Raw genomic sequence first — 16,290 nt, forward strand, 5'->3', positions numbered from 1 at the left:
AAACAAACTTATGGTTACCAAGAAGGGGGAAGGGATGAACTGGGTAATGGGGATTGACATATACACACTACTCCGTATAAAATAGATAACTAGTAGGAACCTGCTGTGTGGTATGGGACTTCCCCTGTGACTCAGTGGTTAAGAATCCATCTGCCAGTGCAGGAGATGCAGGCTCAATCCTAAGGTTGGGAAGATTCCCTGGAAGTAGAAATGGCAACCCACTCCAGTATTCTTGCCTAGGAAATCCCATGGGCCCCTGGTGTGCTAAAGTCCATGGAGTCACTATAAGAGTTGCACACGACTGAGCAACTAAACAAGTGCAGCACAGGGAACTCTACTCAGTACTCTGTAGTGACCTATATATGGGAAAGGAATCTGAAAAGAATGGATACGTGTATATGCATAACTGACTGACTTTGGACTTTCCAACCAGTCCATCCTGAAGGAAATCAGTCCTGAGTATTCATTGGAAGGACTGACGCTGAAACTCCAATAACTTTGGCCACCTGATGTGAAGAACTGACTCGTTGGAAAAGACCCTGATGCTGGGAAAGATTGAAGGCAGGAGGAGAAGGGGACGACAGAGGATGAGATGGTTGGATGACATCACTGACTCAATGGACAAGAGTTTGAGCAGACTTTGGGAGATGGTGAAAGACAGGAAAGCCTGGCTCGCTGCAGTCCTTGGAGTCGCAAAGAGTCGGACATGATGGAGCGACTGAACTGAACTGATATGCCAAAATAATTTAATTTTTAAGAAAAGTGAGCAAATAGCCTCCGAGCAAGCAGAGGGCTCTTCTCTAAGTGAGAATAGCCTTGTTGTATTGATGTGGTTTTTCAAAACACTCAGCTGCTGGGAAATGGCCCCGGGCGGTCATTGTGCGGCCACATGACGATGGGGATTGTAGGCTGGGGTGCCTCCCCCAGCCCCACATCCCACTTGGGACACCTGTCCTCAAGGGGCCAGCACTATGTGTAAAACACAAGTCCTAGTTGATTTGTTTAAGTTTTTTAGGTATGAGCATAGTCTAGTCTCCTTGGCCTCTTGGTAGGGGGATGGAGGGGGAGGTGCATTACCTAGACTCACTTTGAGAATCAGCCAAACTCCCTTTTCTCAACCAGCAGCCCTGGTCTGGGGACTGGGGCTCCAGCTGGGGTTTAGTGGGAAGTGTTCTGGACTTGACCTCAGGTGTGAATTTTCCCTCATTCCTGGTTGGTGATGTGACCCTGAATCATGTCTTCTGACCCTTGAGTCATCTTTCTTTTCGAATGACTGGGCCCAACCTTCTAACAGTGCAACCTGTCTGGGAACGTCCTAGTGGTCCTAGAACACAGAGGTGCTCAGCACTGCTGTGTTTTCTGTGTCTGAGACTCAGAGAGACCATGGCACCCTGACGGGAGGACCCCCCTCTGCCCCCAAGACGGGTATGAACTTCGATCCTGGCCACATGACTAGTTTCATCAATCCCAGATTTCCACCTGGAGGCTGGCTTGACGAGTCTGGGGTCATATGTTCTAGATAGCTATAAACTTAGCCATGTCTTTGAGGAGTGCTCAGTTGCTCAGTCATGTCTGACTCTTTGCAACCCCATGGACTGTAGCCCACCCGGCTTCGCTATCCGTGGGATTTTCTAGACAAGAATACTGGAGCGAGTTGTCATTTGTGAGGAATGATCTCCTTTATGTAAACCTGAGTTCTGATGATGACTCTGGAGTCCCCTTGTCTCTAAAAGGATGACATGGCTCTTGTCAGCATGCAGTGTGTCAGCTGCTAGCCCTCACACAGAACCAGTGCCTGCCTTACTTTCACAGCCCCCTGCTCCCGCCCCAAAGGGACTCTCAATGGCCACTCATTTTAAAAGTGGAGTGACCAAGGGCCGTGAAGGGCTGTGACCCGCCTGAGGTCACTATCATGAGTTGAAGAGTGTCCCCTAGAATTCACATCTCCCAAAACCTCTGAAAAGGACTTTCTTTGGAAATAAGGTCTTTGTAGATGTAAGTAGTTGAGGTCACACTAGTGTAGGACAGGCCTTAAGTCCAGTGGCCAGTGTCCTCGTGAGACGAGAAAACACAGGGACACAGAGGAGATGCCAGGCGTTGAAGTGATGCGGCAATGAGCCAAGGAGCTGGAGGAAACAAGGAGGGACCCTCCCAGAGAGCCTTCAGAGGGGGTGGCCCGTGACACCTTGGCTTTGGATTTCCAGCTCCAGAACCATGAGGACAAATCTCCATTGTTTTAAGCCGCCCAGTGTGTGGTCATTTGTGACATCAGTGCAGGAAACCGACAAAGTCCCCGAGCCAGTGAGTGTTAAAGCTGGCCCTGGAGTCCAGCCCTCTCCTGCTCCACCTGGGTCTCCTGCTGACCAGCCCCTGTCCTGCGAGAGCTGGTTTTGACCCCCTGTCCATCACCCAACTCTGAGCTGGTTCTGCCCTGCCCTCCATGGCCACTGCCCCAGGCCTGACCCTGTTGGGTCAGGAGGGGTCAGTCACAGCTCCAGGGGGCCTTGCCAGCACATGTGTCCCTGCCCAGGGCACAGTCCTCAGGGGCATGGGCCATGGAGAGAAGATACACAAGTGTCCATTCAGAAGGCCAGTGACTCAGTGATCTCTCGGATGACTATCGTGGCGGGCCCTTCCCAGGCTATGCTGACTCACCCCCGGCAAGACAGCCCTCCCCACTACAGCTGGAACACCCGAGAAAAGGAATTTCCCTGCCGCCCACACACTCTCATATTTCAGGCGCCTCAATCCCCGCAACTTGGGGCATGGAGACCTCAGCGGTTTCTCTTTTACTACCAAAGGCTCAGACAGAGGATAAAGACATTAGTGGGGCCGCCACGTCTGGGCTCCAGGAAGTGCGTCATTGACATTGCTCGGTTGAGGACACGCCCTTGTGTGCCTCTCAGTGTTGCCCGTGGGTAACTAATATCTGGGCTTCCCAGGCGGCACTAGTGGTTAAGAACCCGCCTGCCAATGCAGGAGTCATAAGAGATGCAGGTTCGATCCCTGGGTTGAGAAGATCCCCTGGAGGAGGGCATGGAAACCCACTCCAGTATTCTTGCCTGGAGAATCCCATGGACAGAGGAGCCTCGCGGGCTACAGTCCATAGTGTCGCACACAGTCGGACACAACTGAAGCAATTGAACATGCAAGCAACTATTGTCTACCAGAAGTCTCTGGGGGACCTTAGAGTTAAGAGGCTGGTTTCCCAGGCCACACCAGCCATCCTCACCCTCAGGTTGTTGCTGTTGAAACTGAAGCTGAGTCAGACCAAGACACTCCCCAAGGTCACCTGCCAAACGGGGCAGGTGGGTCTAAAGTCAGGTCTATCTGCTTCCCGAGTCTGTGCAGTTCCACTGATCACTGCCTCCCCAGAACAGAGCCGCTTTGTGGCCTGGCTGAAATCAGATCCTGGCTGCTTCGGGGACACCACCGCCCACTGACCTGAGGGCCCTGGAATGAGGACCAGGAGAGCTGGGGCCCGGGGGACAGAGGTCACTCAAAAAGGCCAGGGCCTGGCCACTCTGAAGTCTTCCTGCTTCACAAAGCCAGATGGATATTAGAGGTGCTGGGATGTTTTCTTCCAGAGACTTGGCAACTGAACAAAAAACCATGACCTGGCTGGGATCCCAACCCATCCAGGCCACCAAGAAACATGTGCATCCCAGGGGACGAGGGAGATTTGAATCAATTGTTGGAGCAACTAGCTTGCAAATTGACAGACCCCCCCTCCAAGCATGTACCCCTAAACCTGTATCTCTACTCTCTCTGCTCACCTGCTTCCTGGTCAGATGTGCACGCTCCCAGCCGTCTCCGTCACAAACTGACCTCCATGCAGCAGCCCATCTGGGCCAAGAACTCGCCTCGTCAGGAAAGCACTGGTGCAGGGGGCGGGGGTGAGAATGGGCAGAGATAGGACCCTGTGTAAAAGCATTTGCATCGCCACCCTGGTCGCGTAACCGCTCTGGACAGGGAGCCCTGGGCGTGCAGTACAGCCATCTGGGTCAAGGTGCCCATGTACCTCCTTTCACAGACTGCACGGTGAAGCCTTGCACCAAGCAGCTGCATCTCACCCTGGCCCACAAGTTCTACCCTCACCACCAGAGGACGCTGGAGCAGCTGGCCAGAGCCATCAACCCCAGCCACAGCTGCCAGTGGACAGCCACGCTCTACTCCCGGGACATGCGCTTTGTACACTACCAGGTGGGTAAGCCCAGGTGGGTAAGCCCAGGCGGGTGGCTGGACTGGACCCCCCACCCTGGGATCTGGTGAGCTGCTGCCTGCCTGACACAGCCCTGACCCCAAGAGCCCTTGGCTGGAGCTATCTCAGTAGAAGGAAGAATTTGAATCCCTTCTTGAAAATCATTTTGTTGCCTGCATTTTGGAATTAACATTCTTTTATTTATAAGTTGCAGACATCCAGAAATTTGGAGGGGAGAAAAGGAACATTTCTGGTATTAAAAGTGGACTGTTGCAAAGATTTATGAATACATTATGTTGGCTATTAATTTGTTTAAATAGTGACTTGAGTGAAGCCTCAGTCCAGGACTCCCTCCCTGTGGGACTGGTATTAAAAATGGACTGTTGCAAAGATTTATGAATGCATTATGTTGCTTATTAATTTGTTTAAATAGTGATTTAGTGACGCCTCAGTCCAGGACTTCCTCCCTATGGGATTGATTGGTTTAGAAGATTTTGTTATACTCCTTTTCAGACCCATGGAACAAGTATGAATCCACTGTGTTCCTTCACATGGGAGAAACTGTAAATAACCTCACTCCAATGGGGGTGGATGTGACATCTGGTTATGCTTTGAGATTTTTCATATAATAAGTAAACAGAGGTAGATAGGTAAGTAGGTAGACAGATAAATAGATAGGTATAGATTGATAATTGATAGAGGATAGACAGGTAAGTAGATGTTTAGTAGATGATGGATAGATAGATAATAGATACAGAAATATAGATGATGGATGATTGATAGATGTTAAATAGATGATAGATGGGTGGCACTAATGGTAAAGAATTGCCTGCCAGTACAGGAGATTCAGGTTTGATCCCTGGGTCAGGAAGACTCCCCCAGAGAAGGAAATGGCTACCAACTTTAGTATTCTTGCCTGGAGAATCCCATGAAAAGAGGAGCCTGGCAGGCTACCATCCATAAGGTCACAGAGAGTGGGACATGACTGAGTGAGCACAAATAAGGATAATTTGGTAGATAAATGAGAGAGACAGAAACATGACAGGTAGATACCAATACCCATTTCTAAATCTCTCCAAAGAAATCTTTGCATCCTTTGGTCACATTCCACTGACATCAGCCAAAGGCTTGGGTGTGTCCTGGAGACACAGAACCCGCCCTTACTTGACACCTGAAGACTCCCGCCTCCTTTCCAGACCCTGCGGGTCCTATTCCAGTACAAACCCCAGAACGTGGATGAGTTGACGCTCAGCCCCGGGGACTACATCTTTGTGGACCCCACGCAGCAGGAGGAAGCCAGCGAGGGCTGGGTGATCGGGATCTCGCAGCGGACGGGCTGCCGGGGTTTCCTGCCGGAGAACTACACAGAGCGAGCCAGCGAGTGTGACACCTGGGTGAGACACAGGTGAGTGCTGCCCCCGCCCTGCAGCCCACACATCTCTCCTGGAGTCACAGAGAGTGTCTTCTGGAAAGAGTGTTCACAGTACTTGTGTGCTTCTAGATCATTCCTACCATTGGTGAAAATGGCCTGCTCCGTGCTGGCAGCATTATCCCTATAGGTATCTGGTAAATGTCTTGACTGATTCATGGCTTTCCACTGAAAACATTCAGAAGACATTAATTACTCTATAAAACTTTTCTGAGATCATAATCCCCAAAGGACTACAAAATACACATCCTTATTCTGAACCTGATAAATTGTGGAAGCATGCAAGTACTGTGGAAGAGATAATTAAATTGAAAATAAGCACCTGAAATCAATTATGATACACCCATACAATAGAATACTTGAAGTTTTTAAAAATGATCACGAGGAGGTATTTATGCACTGATGTAAAAAAACACAAGGTAAATTGCAGAACAATGTGTATAGGATAGTACTAACTGTGGGGAACAGATGAATTAAAACATCATCCGTACTCACATATATTTATATGCATGTTCATGCAAAGGCAAAATGATAGGATACTGAAAGAGGAACTCCCCAGGTCAGTAGGTGCCTAATATGCTACTGGAGGTCAGTGGAGAATAACTCCAGAAAGAATGAAGGGATGGAGCCAAAGCAAAAAGAATACCCAGCTGTGGATGTGACTGGTGATAGAAGCAAGGTCCAATGCTGTAAAGAGCAATATTGCATAGGAACCTGGACTGTTAGGTCCATGAATCAAGGCAAATTGGAAGTGGTCAAACAGGAGATGGCAAGAGTGAATGTCGACATTCTAGGAATCAGTGAACTAGAATGGACTAGAATGGGTGAATTTAACTCAGATGACCATTATATCTACTACTGTAGGCAGGAATCCCTTAGAAGAAATGGAGTAGTCATCATGGTCAACAAAACAGTCCAAAATTCAGTACTTGGATGCAATCTCAAAAACGACAGAATGATCTCTGTTCGTTTCCAAGGCAAACCATTCAATACCACAGTAATCCAAGTCTATGCCTCACCAGTAATGCTGAAGAGGCTGAAGTTGAACGGTTCTATGAAGACCTACAAGACCTTTTAGAACTAACACCCAAAAAAAGGTGTCCTTTTCATTATAGGGGACTGGAATGCAAAAGTAGGAAGTCAAGAAACACCTGGGGTAACAGGCAAATCTGGCCTTGGAATACAGAATGAAGCAGGACAAAGGCTAATAGAGTTTTGCCAAGAGAACGCACTGGTCATAGCAAACACCCTCTTCCAACAACACAAGAGAAGACTCTACACATGGACATCACCAGATGGTCAACAGTGAAATCAGATTGATTATATTCTTTGCAGCCAAAGATGGAGAAGCTCTATACAGTCAGTAAAAACAAGACTGGGAGCTGACTGTGGCTCAGATCATGAACTCCTTATTGCCAAATTCAGACTTAAATTGAAGAAAGTAGGGAAAACCACTAGACCATCCAGGTATGACCTAAATCAAATCCCTTATGATTATACAGTGGAAGTGAGAAATAGATTTAAGGGACTAGATCTGATAAATAGAGTGCCTGATGAACTATGGGTAGAGGTTCATGACATTGTACAGGAGACAGGGATCAAGACCATTTCCATGGAAAAGGAAGGCAAAAAAGCAAAATGGCTGTCTGGGGAGGCCTTACAAATAGCTGTGAAAAGAAGAGAAGCAAAAAGCAAAGGAGAAAAGAAAAGTTTGCATCTGAATGCAGAGTTCCAAAGAATAGCAAGAAGAGATAAGAAAGCCTTCCTCAGCGATCAATGCAAAGAAATAGAGGAAAACAACAGAATGGGAAAGACTAGAGATCTCTTGAAAAAAATTAGAGATACCAAGGGAACATTTCATGCAAAGATGGGCTCCGTAAAGGACAGAAATGATATGGACCTAACAGAAGCAGAAGATATTAAGAAGAGGTGGCAAGAATACACAGAAGAACTGTACAAAAAAGATCTTTACAACCAAGATAATCATGATGGTGTGGTCTCTCACCTAGAGCCATACATCCTGGAATGTGAAGTCATGTGGGCCTTAGAAAGCATCACTACAAACAAAGCTAGTGGAGGTGATGGAATTCCAGTTGAGCTATTCCAAATCCTGAAAGATGATGCTGTGAAAGTGCTGAACTCAACATGCCAGCAAATTTGGAAAACAGCAGTGACCACAGGACTGGAAAAGGGCAGTTTTCATTCCAATCCCAAAGAATTGAGCAATGCCAAAGAATGCTCAAACTACCACACAATTGCACTCATCTCACATGCTAGTAAAGTAATGCTCAAAATTCTCCAAGCCCGGCTTCAGTAATACGTGAACCGTGAACTTCCAGATGTTCAAGCTGGTTTTAGAAAAGGCAGAGGAACCAAAGATCAAATTGCCAACATCTGCTGGATCATGGGAAAAGCAAGAGAGTTCCAGAAAAACATCTATTTCTGCTTTACTGACTATACCAAAGCCTTTGACTGTGTGGATCACAATAAACTGGAAAATTCTGAAAGAGATGGGAATGCCAGACCACCTGACCTGCCTCTTGAGAAACCTATATGCAGGTCAGGAAGCAACAGTTAGAACTGGACATGGAACAACAGACTGGTTCCAAATAGGAAAAGGAGTTCGTCAAGGCTGTATATTGTCACCCTGCTTATTTAACTTATATGCAGAGTACGTCATGAGAAACACTGGGCTGGAAGAAACACAAGCTGGAATCAAGATTTCCAGGAGAAATATCAATAACCTCAGATATGCAGATGACACCACCCTTATGGCAGAAAGTGAAGAGGAACTAAAAAGCCTCTTGATGAAAGTGAAAGAGGAGAGTGAAAAAGTTGGCTTAAAGCTCACCATTCAGAAAACTAAGATCATGGCATCTGGTCCCATCACTTCATGGGAAATAGATGGGGGAACAGTGGAAGCAGTGTCAGACTTTATTTTCAGATCAGATCAGTCGCTCAGTCATGTCTGACTCTTTGCAACCCCATGAATCGCAGCACGCCAGGCCTACCTGTCCATCACTAACTCCCGGAGTTCGCTCAGACTCACGTCCATCGAGTCAGTGATGCCATCCAGCCATCTCATCCTCTGTCGTCCCCTGCTCCTCTTGCCCCCAATCCCTCCCAGCATCAGAGTCTTTTCCAGTGAGTCAACTCTTCTCATGAGGTGGCCAAAGTACTGGAGTTTCAGCTTTAGCATCATTCCTTCCAAAGAAATCCCAGGGCTGATCTCCTTCACAATGGACTGCTTGGATCTCCTTGCAGTCCAAGGGACTCTCAAGAGTCTTCTCCAACACCACAGTTCAAAAGCATCAATTCTTCGGCGCTCAGCCTTCTTCACAGTCCAACTCTCACATCCATACATGACCACAGGAAAAACCATAGCCTTGACTAGATGAACCTTTGTTGGCAAAGTAATATCACTGCAGATGGTGATTGCAGCCATGAAATTAAAAGACGCTTACTCCTTGGAAGGAAAGCTATGACCAACCTAGATAGCATATTGAAAAGCAGAGACATTACTTTGCCAACAAAGGTCCGTCTAGTCAAGGCTATGGTTTTTCCAGTGGTCGTGTATGGATGTGAGAGTTGGACTGCGAAGAAAGCTGAGCGCTGAAGAATTGATGCTTTTGAACTGTGGTGTTGGAGAAGACTCTTGAGAGTCCCTTGGACTGCAAGAGTCCCTTGGACTGCCAGTCCATTCTAAAGGAGATCAGTCCTGGATGTTCATTGGAAGGACTGATGCTGAAGCTGAAACTCCAATACTTTGGCCACCTCATGCAAAGAGTTTACTCATTGGAAAAGACCCTGATGCTGGGAGGGATTGGGGGCAGGAGGAGAAGGGGATGACAGAGGATGAGATGACTGGATGGCATCACCAACTAAATGGACATAGTCTGAGTGAACTCCGTGAGTTTGTGATGGACAGGGAGGCCTGGCATGCTGTGATTCATGGGGTCACAAAGAGTTGGACATGACTAAGCGGCTGAACTTAACTGAACTGAACTGCCAAGTTCCAGCCCCGCCTGACCCAGGGTATTCGAAGGGGAGACGGCGTCGGCGACTATTTACATATTCATCAAAGATATAAAGAGTAATAGAATGAGGATAGCTCAGTAGGAAAATTCAGTGGAGAAAAGAGGCTGAGTAGCTTGGTTTACGCGGAAAATCAATATAACCTGTGACACCAGGTTAGCTCTGACCACGGAGGCTGCAGGCGCCCTCTCGAATAGCGGAAGGTGCCCCACCTTAGACACCTTCTCGAGTGGGTCTTAGAAGCCCAGGCAAATAAATGGTCGCAGAGGACCTCCGCGCTCCAGATGCAGACTCAGCTGGAAATTGAGGAAAAGAATGACATGGGGAGACCAGGCTTTGGTGAGCAAGGCCCGTAGCTTTATTTTCAACAGGGGCTTTTATACCCTAAGTTACACATAGAGGATAATAGGGGATGCAAAGTCAGCAGTCTTTGATCCTTATCAAAAACCAGGGTTTCTATCCTGCAAATTTATCGTATACAAATGGTTTAGGTGATTTACATCATCTTCTGGCCAGAAGGCCTATTAACATTTTATGACTCTTGACAAAGGTTTGTCAACCATAAGACTTATTTTCTCTAAGAGTAATTATTTTAAGGTTTGGCGCCATCTTCCGAAGGTGTTAGATAAAATTGCATTCCTATAGGGCAGAGGTGCAGTGGGTTTACAACAAAGGAAAGAATTTATTACCTTAAGGGTCTAAAGTTGCTAACACCAAGGCCACCACTTATTTTTTCTACATACCAACTATATTAATTAATACACATTCAAGGATACAATTCAGGGGATGTGGAAACTTGGCAGCAAGCATTGGCTCATTAACGAAATCTTTTACTAGTTTTATTCTGACAGTTTCTAACTCTCTGAGAGGCTCTAAGCTATTTGAATATCTTAAGCTTTCCTCTTGAGGCTGGGAGACTGTAAACAATCGTATGCATAGCTGTAGGAGTCCAGGTAAACTTGTCAGGCGAGTTAGAGAGCTATCTGAGGGGTTTAGATTTAAACACTCCTAATTGCCCAGGAACTTTATTAATTGGAGCTGTAAGTTAACTCTTTGACAGAGAGAGCGAGATGGTGGTGGGGGACAGCCCCCGGTAAAGTCAGAGGTGAGAGCACAAAGCAATAAAGTAGGCAGACTCTGGTTTTTTGGGGGGTAGATGCTCAAGAATATCCGGGGGACTCCTGAGGCTCAATCCCGCCTTTGCGTATGCCAAGCCTCCTTCCTCATGACCTTTGTCACGAGTGGAATGCCTCTCGCTGGCTCCTGGCATCGAACTGATGCCTAAAAGTTCCCTGAAAGGGAAAAACCTCTAGAAACTTCCAACAGAGCTACCCTTCAGGGTTGAAGGTGGAGTTGGGAGAATGGTCTTTTAGATCTCTACAACTGCATAATTTAAAAAAATTTTTGAAACTTAGAAATGCATTGCTTCTTCAAAATGTAAGATAATCAATTTTAACTTTAAAGAAAAAAAACACAAGGAAGTTGGGTCAAAGGGAGAGAAGTCAGACAAGCCTGGGACCAAGCTTTGTATCCACCGTGCAAGCTGTGGGACTCAGGCTCCAAGCCCTCCCACACCCAACATGGAACAGGACACAACTTCCACAAAACCATCACAGTCATCCCGGGGGCAAGGACACCAGTCATTCCAGAGAAGCACAGTTTTTTGGATGTGGCTATGCCCATGGGTCCAGTAGCCAGGACAAAATCACAGCATGTTGGTACCACGAGGGACTGCAGAGATAATTGGCTACATCATCCTCTCTGAGAGGTGAGAATACTTGGGCCCAGGGAGCTGGAGGGGCCAATTCATCATGCAATTAAGGAAGCACTTGGTTCCTTGTAGAACCAGTTCAGTCAGTCCATTTAAGGCGGAAGATGCTGTTTCCACCCTAACTGACCATCTGAGGTCCAGGAGGCATGGGCTTCCGTCTGGCTCATGTCCTTTAGTGAGTCCTCCAGTCCTTGCTCAAGACAAAAGAGCTTCACTGGCACCAGGCAACTGGCAAGCTGGATGTTGCTACAACTATGCTGCAAAGACTCTATAGAAAATGAGTTTATGGTTACTACATTTTTCATCTTACAGTTTATCTGTCAGTAACCTGCCACCAAAATAACCATTCCAGCTTTAGGCTGGACATTTCTGGGACTATTCCTTCTAGAAGCAAGTTTTCTGTAGAAATAAATAAGTATTAACAAGAATCACAGCCAAGGAAGAGAAAACTGAGTGTTGAGCTGGGCTGTGGGTGTCTGATGACCGTGTTTTGGAAGCTCCCCATTCATGCTGGGGAAGACGCATGGCAAACAGTGGCCTGTGATTATGGCTCAGAAAGGCAGAGACCCAGCTCTGCTGTCAGACTCAGCTGACCTGGCTGTGTCTTTTAAAACAGCCAGAAGTGTACTTTATTAACCATTCAGAGATTTTTAATCAGAAACCGGCCCCAGAATGTCAGGACACATCGCTAACTGCTTAAGCAGAAATTAAGAAATTGCAGTTCAGTGACACTGTCTCACGGCTACCTTGGCTATGGGCAGACATACTGTTGTTCAGACAGTGGATAAATATCTTGGAAAGTGTCAGTGCAGAATTCACACTTGGCACATGCAATCCAAGCAGGAAAAGTTTTCCTGCACCAGTGACCCATCTCCAGTATGACAATTCAGTCTTTGTGCCAACAGTTCGGGGTCTCTGGATTCGCTTGGCAACAAAATGACCATTACTTCGCCCATTATTTTGAAGAAAAAGATCAGAGGCCACCAGCGTGATGACGATGGAGTTCATACATGAATCACAGCAGTTTTCAACCCTCCCTGGAGAAGAAGGATGTAGTATAACTGTCAAACAAGGAGCTGGGAATATTAGAGCTCAGAGAACACATCCTCTCTGAGCCAGGATAAGAGTCCCAACCTGGAAGCAGTACATGCCCATGAGTTTCCAAAACCACAGAGCAAGTTCGTGGCTAGTAGCTCAGAAGTTATAAAGGTGATGTCATGGGCTGCACTGGGTCCCCAAAATTCATATGTTGACAGCCTAATCCCAGCACCTCACAATGTGACTATATTTGGAGATGTCCTTAAAGTGGTGAAAAAGTGAAGTCGCTCAGTCGTGTCTGACTCTTTGTGACCCCGTGGACTGTAGGCTACCAAGCTCCTCCGTCCATGGGATTTTCCAGGCAAGACTACTGGAATGGGTTGCCATTTCCTTCTCCAGGGGATCTTCCTGACCCAGAGATTGAACCTGGGTCTCCCACATTGTAGGCAGACGCTTTGCCGTCTGAGCCACCAGGGAAATTCTTTAAAGAGGTGATTGAGGTAAAAGGAGATCTCAAGGATGAGCCCTGATCCAGCTGACTGGTGTCCTCATATGAAGAGTAAGAGATGAGGACACAAACACACACAGAGAAGGATGATCACACTTGTTCACAGGGAGGAGATGGCCATCCACACGCCCAGGAGACAGGCCTCGGGGGGAACCAGCCTTGACCACACCTCGGCCTTGGGCTCTCAAACTCCAGACTGTGTGAGAATAAGTATCTGTCCCGTAAGCCACCTCGTCTGTGGTTCCTCACTCTGGCATCTCCGGAAGACACGCTGGGACACAGCTCACACAACCCGTGAATGGCAGCTGCACCCCTGGTAAAAGTCAGGGAGAATTTAAACGCATCTATCTGTATGGTGTAAGTTAAGCATTAAGTAGGTTTCTGAGGTTTAAGAGAAAAACAGAAATATCGAAATGCTACCTTCTTTCCTTTTTCCTCTCATTGCCAACATCCCCATCATAATCTAGGCTGTATTTCATTTGACAGACTAGCAAAAAAAATTCAGTTTTTCTCTCTGTCTGTAAACTTCACACATGTCATTTATAGATAACGCGGCTTCACTACCTGCTCTGTGGGCCACAAGCAGGGTGTGTGTGGGGGGGGCCCCACCTCGCCCTCAGGAAGGGGAAACCAATCAGCGTTTCCTGTATCAATGTGAGGCTCTTCAAATACTGAGAACGTGTTCACTTGAAGGGGAAAACGTCAATGGTCTGAGTACAGGGATCGTGTTCTCATCTGCTTACCACCAGCTAAAGCCCTAAATGCTGTAAGAATATGAGCCAAGTAAATCTGTTTAACCTGAACCCCTCTGGTAGGATTTACCACTCGAGACAGGAGAGAACATGGAAAGAGAAAGTACAACTCGCAGACGACTTCAGAAATGCTTTCACTACACTGAAACCCCACGTGGGCACTGAGTGTACTGTGGTGAGGATGAAAGGCAGGTGACCGAGCCTGTGGGCCCCTGAGATGCAGAAGAAATGGCTCCACTCCCAGCTCAGGACCCGGTGAGGGTCTCGGGATGCAGGCCTGGGAGCCATCAGCCATCAGCCTTACAAGAACTGGAGGGCTTGGGGCCTCTCTGAGAGAAAAAAGAAAACATTTACCAATGGGCTGAATAAGTAGGAACACACCAGGTTCACGATGGAGCAGGATGAATCCTGTCAGAGTCAGTTCCAGGTTTAGTGAAGTACCTTCTAGGGCAATCCCAATGGGGTCATTTGTTGGAACTTCACTGAATGTTTGAAAAATTTATCTGGGAGAAAAAACAGGAGAGAAGAGCTGAGAACACTTTGGGAAACAAAAGTGATGGGAAGAGACATCTACCTTACCGGATATTAAAAGCATGTTATAGAGCTATGATATGGTACTGATGAGGGAAAGAGAAGAGACGGCAGAGCAGGAGACCTGGTATATTAGGGGCTCCTATCTGATGGGTGCATCAGAAATAGGAGAATACATGGGTATAAAACAGGTGGTATTCTGTATGATCCTATAGCACACACTGAGTCGAGTTAAACAGAAAATGAAAATTATTTTAAATAGAAGGACGTTTAAATGACGGTACTTCTGATTTCTGGACTAGGTAGAGTTTGAAAACAGAGAAACAATGGAGCACATCTTAAGTGAGATGTAACAGAGCCATCTTTTGGGCTCCCCTGGTGGCTCAGGCGGTGAAGAAGTGACCTCTCTTCACAAAAGTTCGATCTCTGAGTCGGTAAGATTCCCTGGAGGAGGAAATGGCAACCCACTCCAGTATTCTTGTCTAAAGAATCCCAGGAACAGAGGAGCCTGGCGTGCTGCAGTCCATGGGGTCACTAAGAGTCGGCACCACTGAATGACTAGGTAGAGCACGGCCTCTTTGGGGCAGTCTCTCAGAGCTATCTGAGGTGCTGTCTCCTGGGCTGCAGACTTCATCTTGAATCAGATCAGATCAGATCAGTCGCTCAGTCGTGTCCGACTCTTTGCGACCCCGTGAATCGCAGCACGCCAGGCCTCCCTGTCCATCACCAACTCCCGGAATTCACTCAGACTCACGTCCATCGAGTCAGTGATGCCATCCAGCCATCTCATCCTCTGTCGTCCCCTTCTCCTCCTGCCCCCAATCCCTCCCAGCATCAGAGTCTCTTCCAATGAGTCAACTCTTCTCATGAGGTGGCCAAAGTACTGGAGTTTCAGCTTTCGCATCATTCGTTCCAAAGAAATCCCAGGGCTGATCTCCTTCACAATGGACTGGTTGGATCTCCTTGCAGTCCAAGGGACTCTCAAGAGTCTTCTCCAACACCACAGTTCAAAAGCATCAATTCTTCGGCACTCAGCCTTCTTCACAGTCCAACTCTCACATCCATACATGACCACAGGAAAAACCATAGCCTTGACTAGACGGACCTTTGTTGACAAAGTAATGTCTCTGCTTTTCAATATGCTATCTAGGTTGGTCATAACTTTCCTTCCAAGGAGTAAGCGTCTTTTAATTTCATGGCTGCAGTCACCATCTGCAGTGATTTTGGAGCCCAGAAAAATAAAGTCTGACACTGTTTCCACTGTTTCTCCATCTATTTCCCATGAAGTGATGGGACCGGATGCCATGATCTTCGTTTTCTGAATGTTGAGCTTTAAGCCAACTTTTTCACTCTCCACTTGCACTTTCATCAAGAGGCTTCTGAGTTCCTCTTCACTTTCTGCCATAAGGGTGGTGTCATCTGCATATCTGAGGTGATTGATATTTCTCCTGGAAATCTTGATTCCAGCTTGTGTTTCTTCCAGTCCAGCGTTTCTCATGATGTACTCTGCATAGAAGTTAAATAAACAGGGTGACAATATACAGCCTTGATGAACTCCTTTTCCTATTTGGAACCAGTCTGTTGTTCCATGTCCAGTTCTAACTGTTGCTTCCTGACCTGCATACAAATTTCTCAAGAGGCAGGTCAGGCAGTCTGGTATTCCCATCTCTTTCAGAATTTTCCAGTTTATTGTGATCCACACAGTCAAAGGCTTTGGTATAGTCAATAAAACAGAAATAGATGTTTTTTTGGAACTCTCTTGCTTTTTCAGAGCTATCTGAAGTGCTGTCTCCTGGGCTACAGACTTCATCTTTAATCAGATCATCTTTAATAATGATTATTAAATGCTTAAATTGTAAGCCTTCTCTATGTTAAAATCACAGACAAAACTACAAGATAAAGAGCAAGGTGATAATGCTTTTCAGAAAGTAAATAGTAATAAAGACGATGCTCCCTTACCAGTCACTCATGTGAGAGGACTGTCTGCCTCCTTCTCGCCCACCATAAATCCCAGACACTCTGCTC

The 16,290-nt window shown here is 46.8% G+C and overlaps 1 protein-coding gene across 1 annotated transcript in view; it reads left to right on the plus strand.

Annotated features, from left to right (window-relative positions):
* Window positions 1–16,290, plus strand: part of UBASH3A (ubiquitin associated and SH3 domain containing A) — a 42,894-nt gene that overhangs the window by 9,993 nt on the left and 16,611 nt on the right. Inside the window, exons 5-6 of the mRNA XM_027546871.1 lie at window positions 4,034–4,203; window positions 5,398–5,606. Coding sequence (XP_027402672.1) covers window positions 4,034–4,203; window positions 5,398–5,606 — 379 coding nt within the window. The remainder of the gene's footprint in view (window positions 1–4,033; window positions 4,204–5,397; window positions 5,607–16,290) is intronic.

The sequence above is a fragment of the Bos indicus x Bos taurus genome, chromosome 1 (genome assembly GCF_003369695.1).
Source record: "Bos indicus x Bos taurus breed Angus x Brahman F1 hybrid chromosome 1, Bos_hybrid_MaternalHap_v2.0, whole genome shotgun sequence".
NCBI classification, from domain to species: Eukaryota; Metazoa; Chordata; class Mammalia; order Artiodactyla; family Bovidae; genus Bos; species Bos indicus x Bos taurus.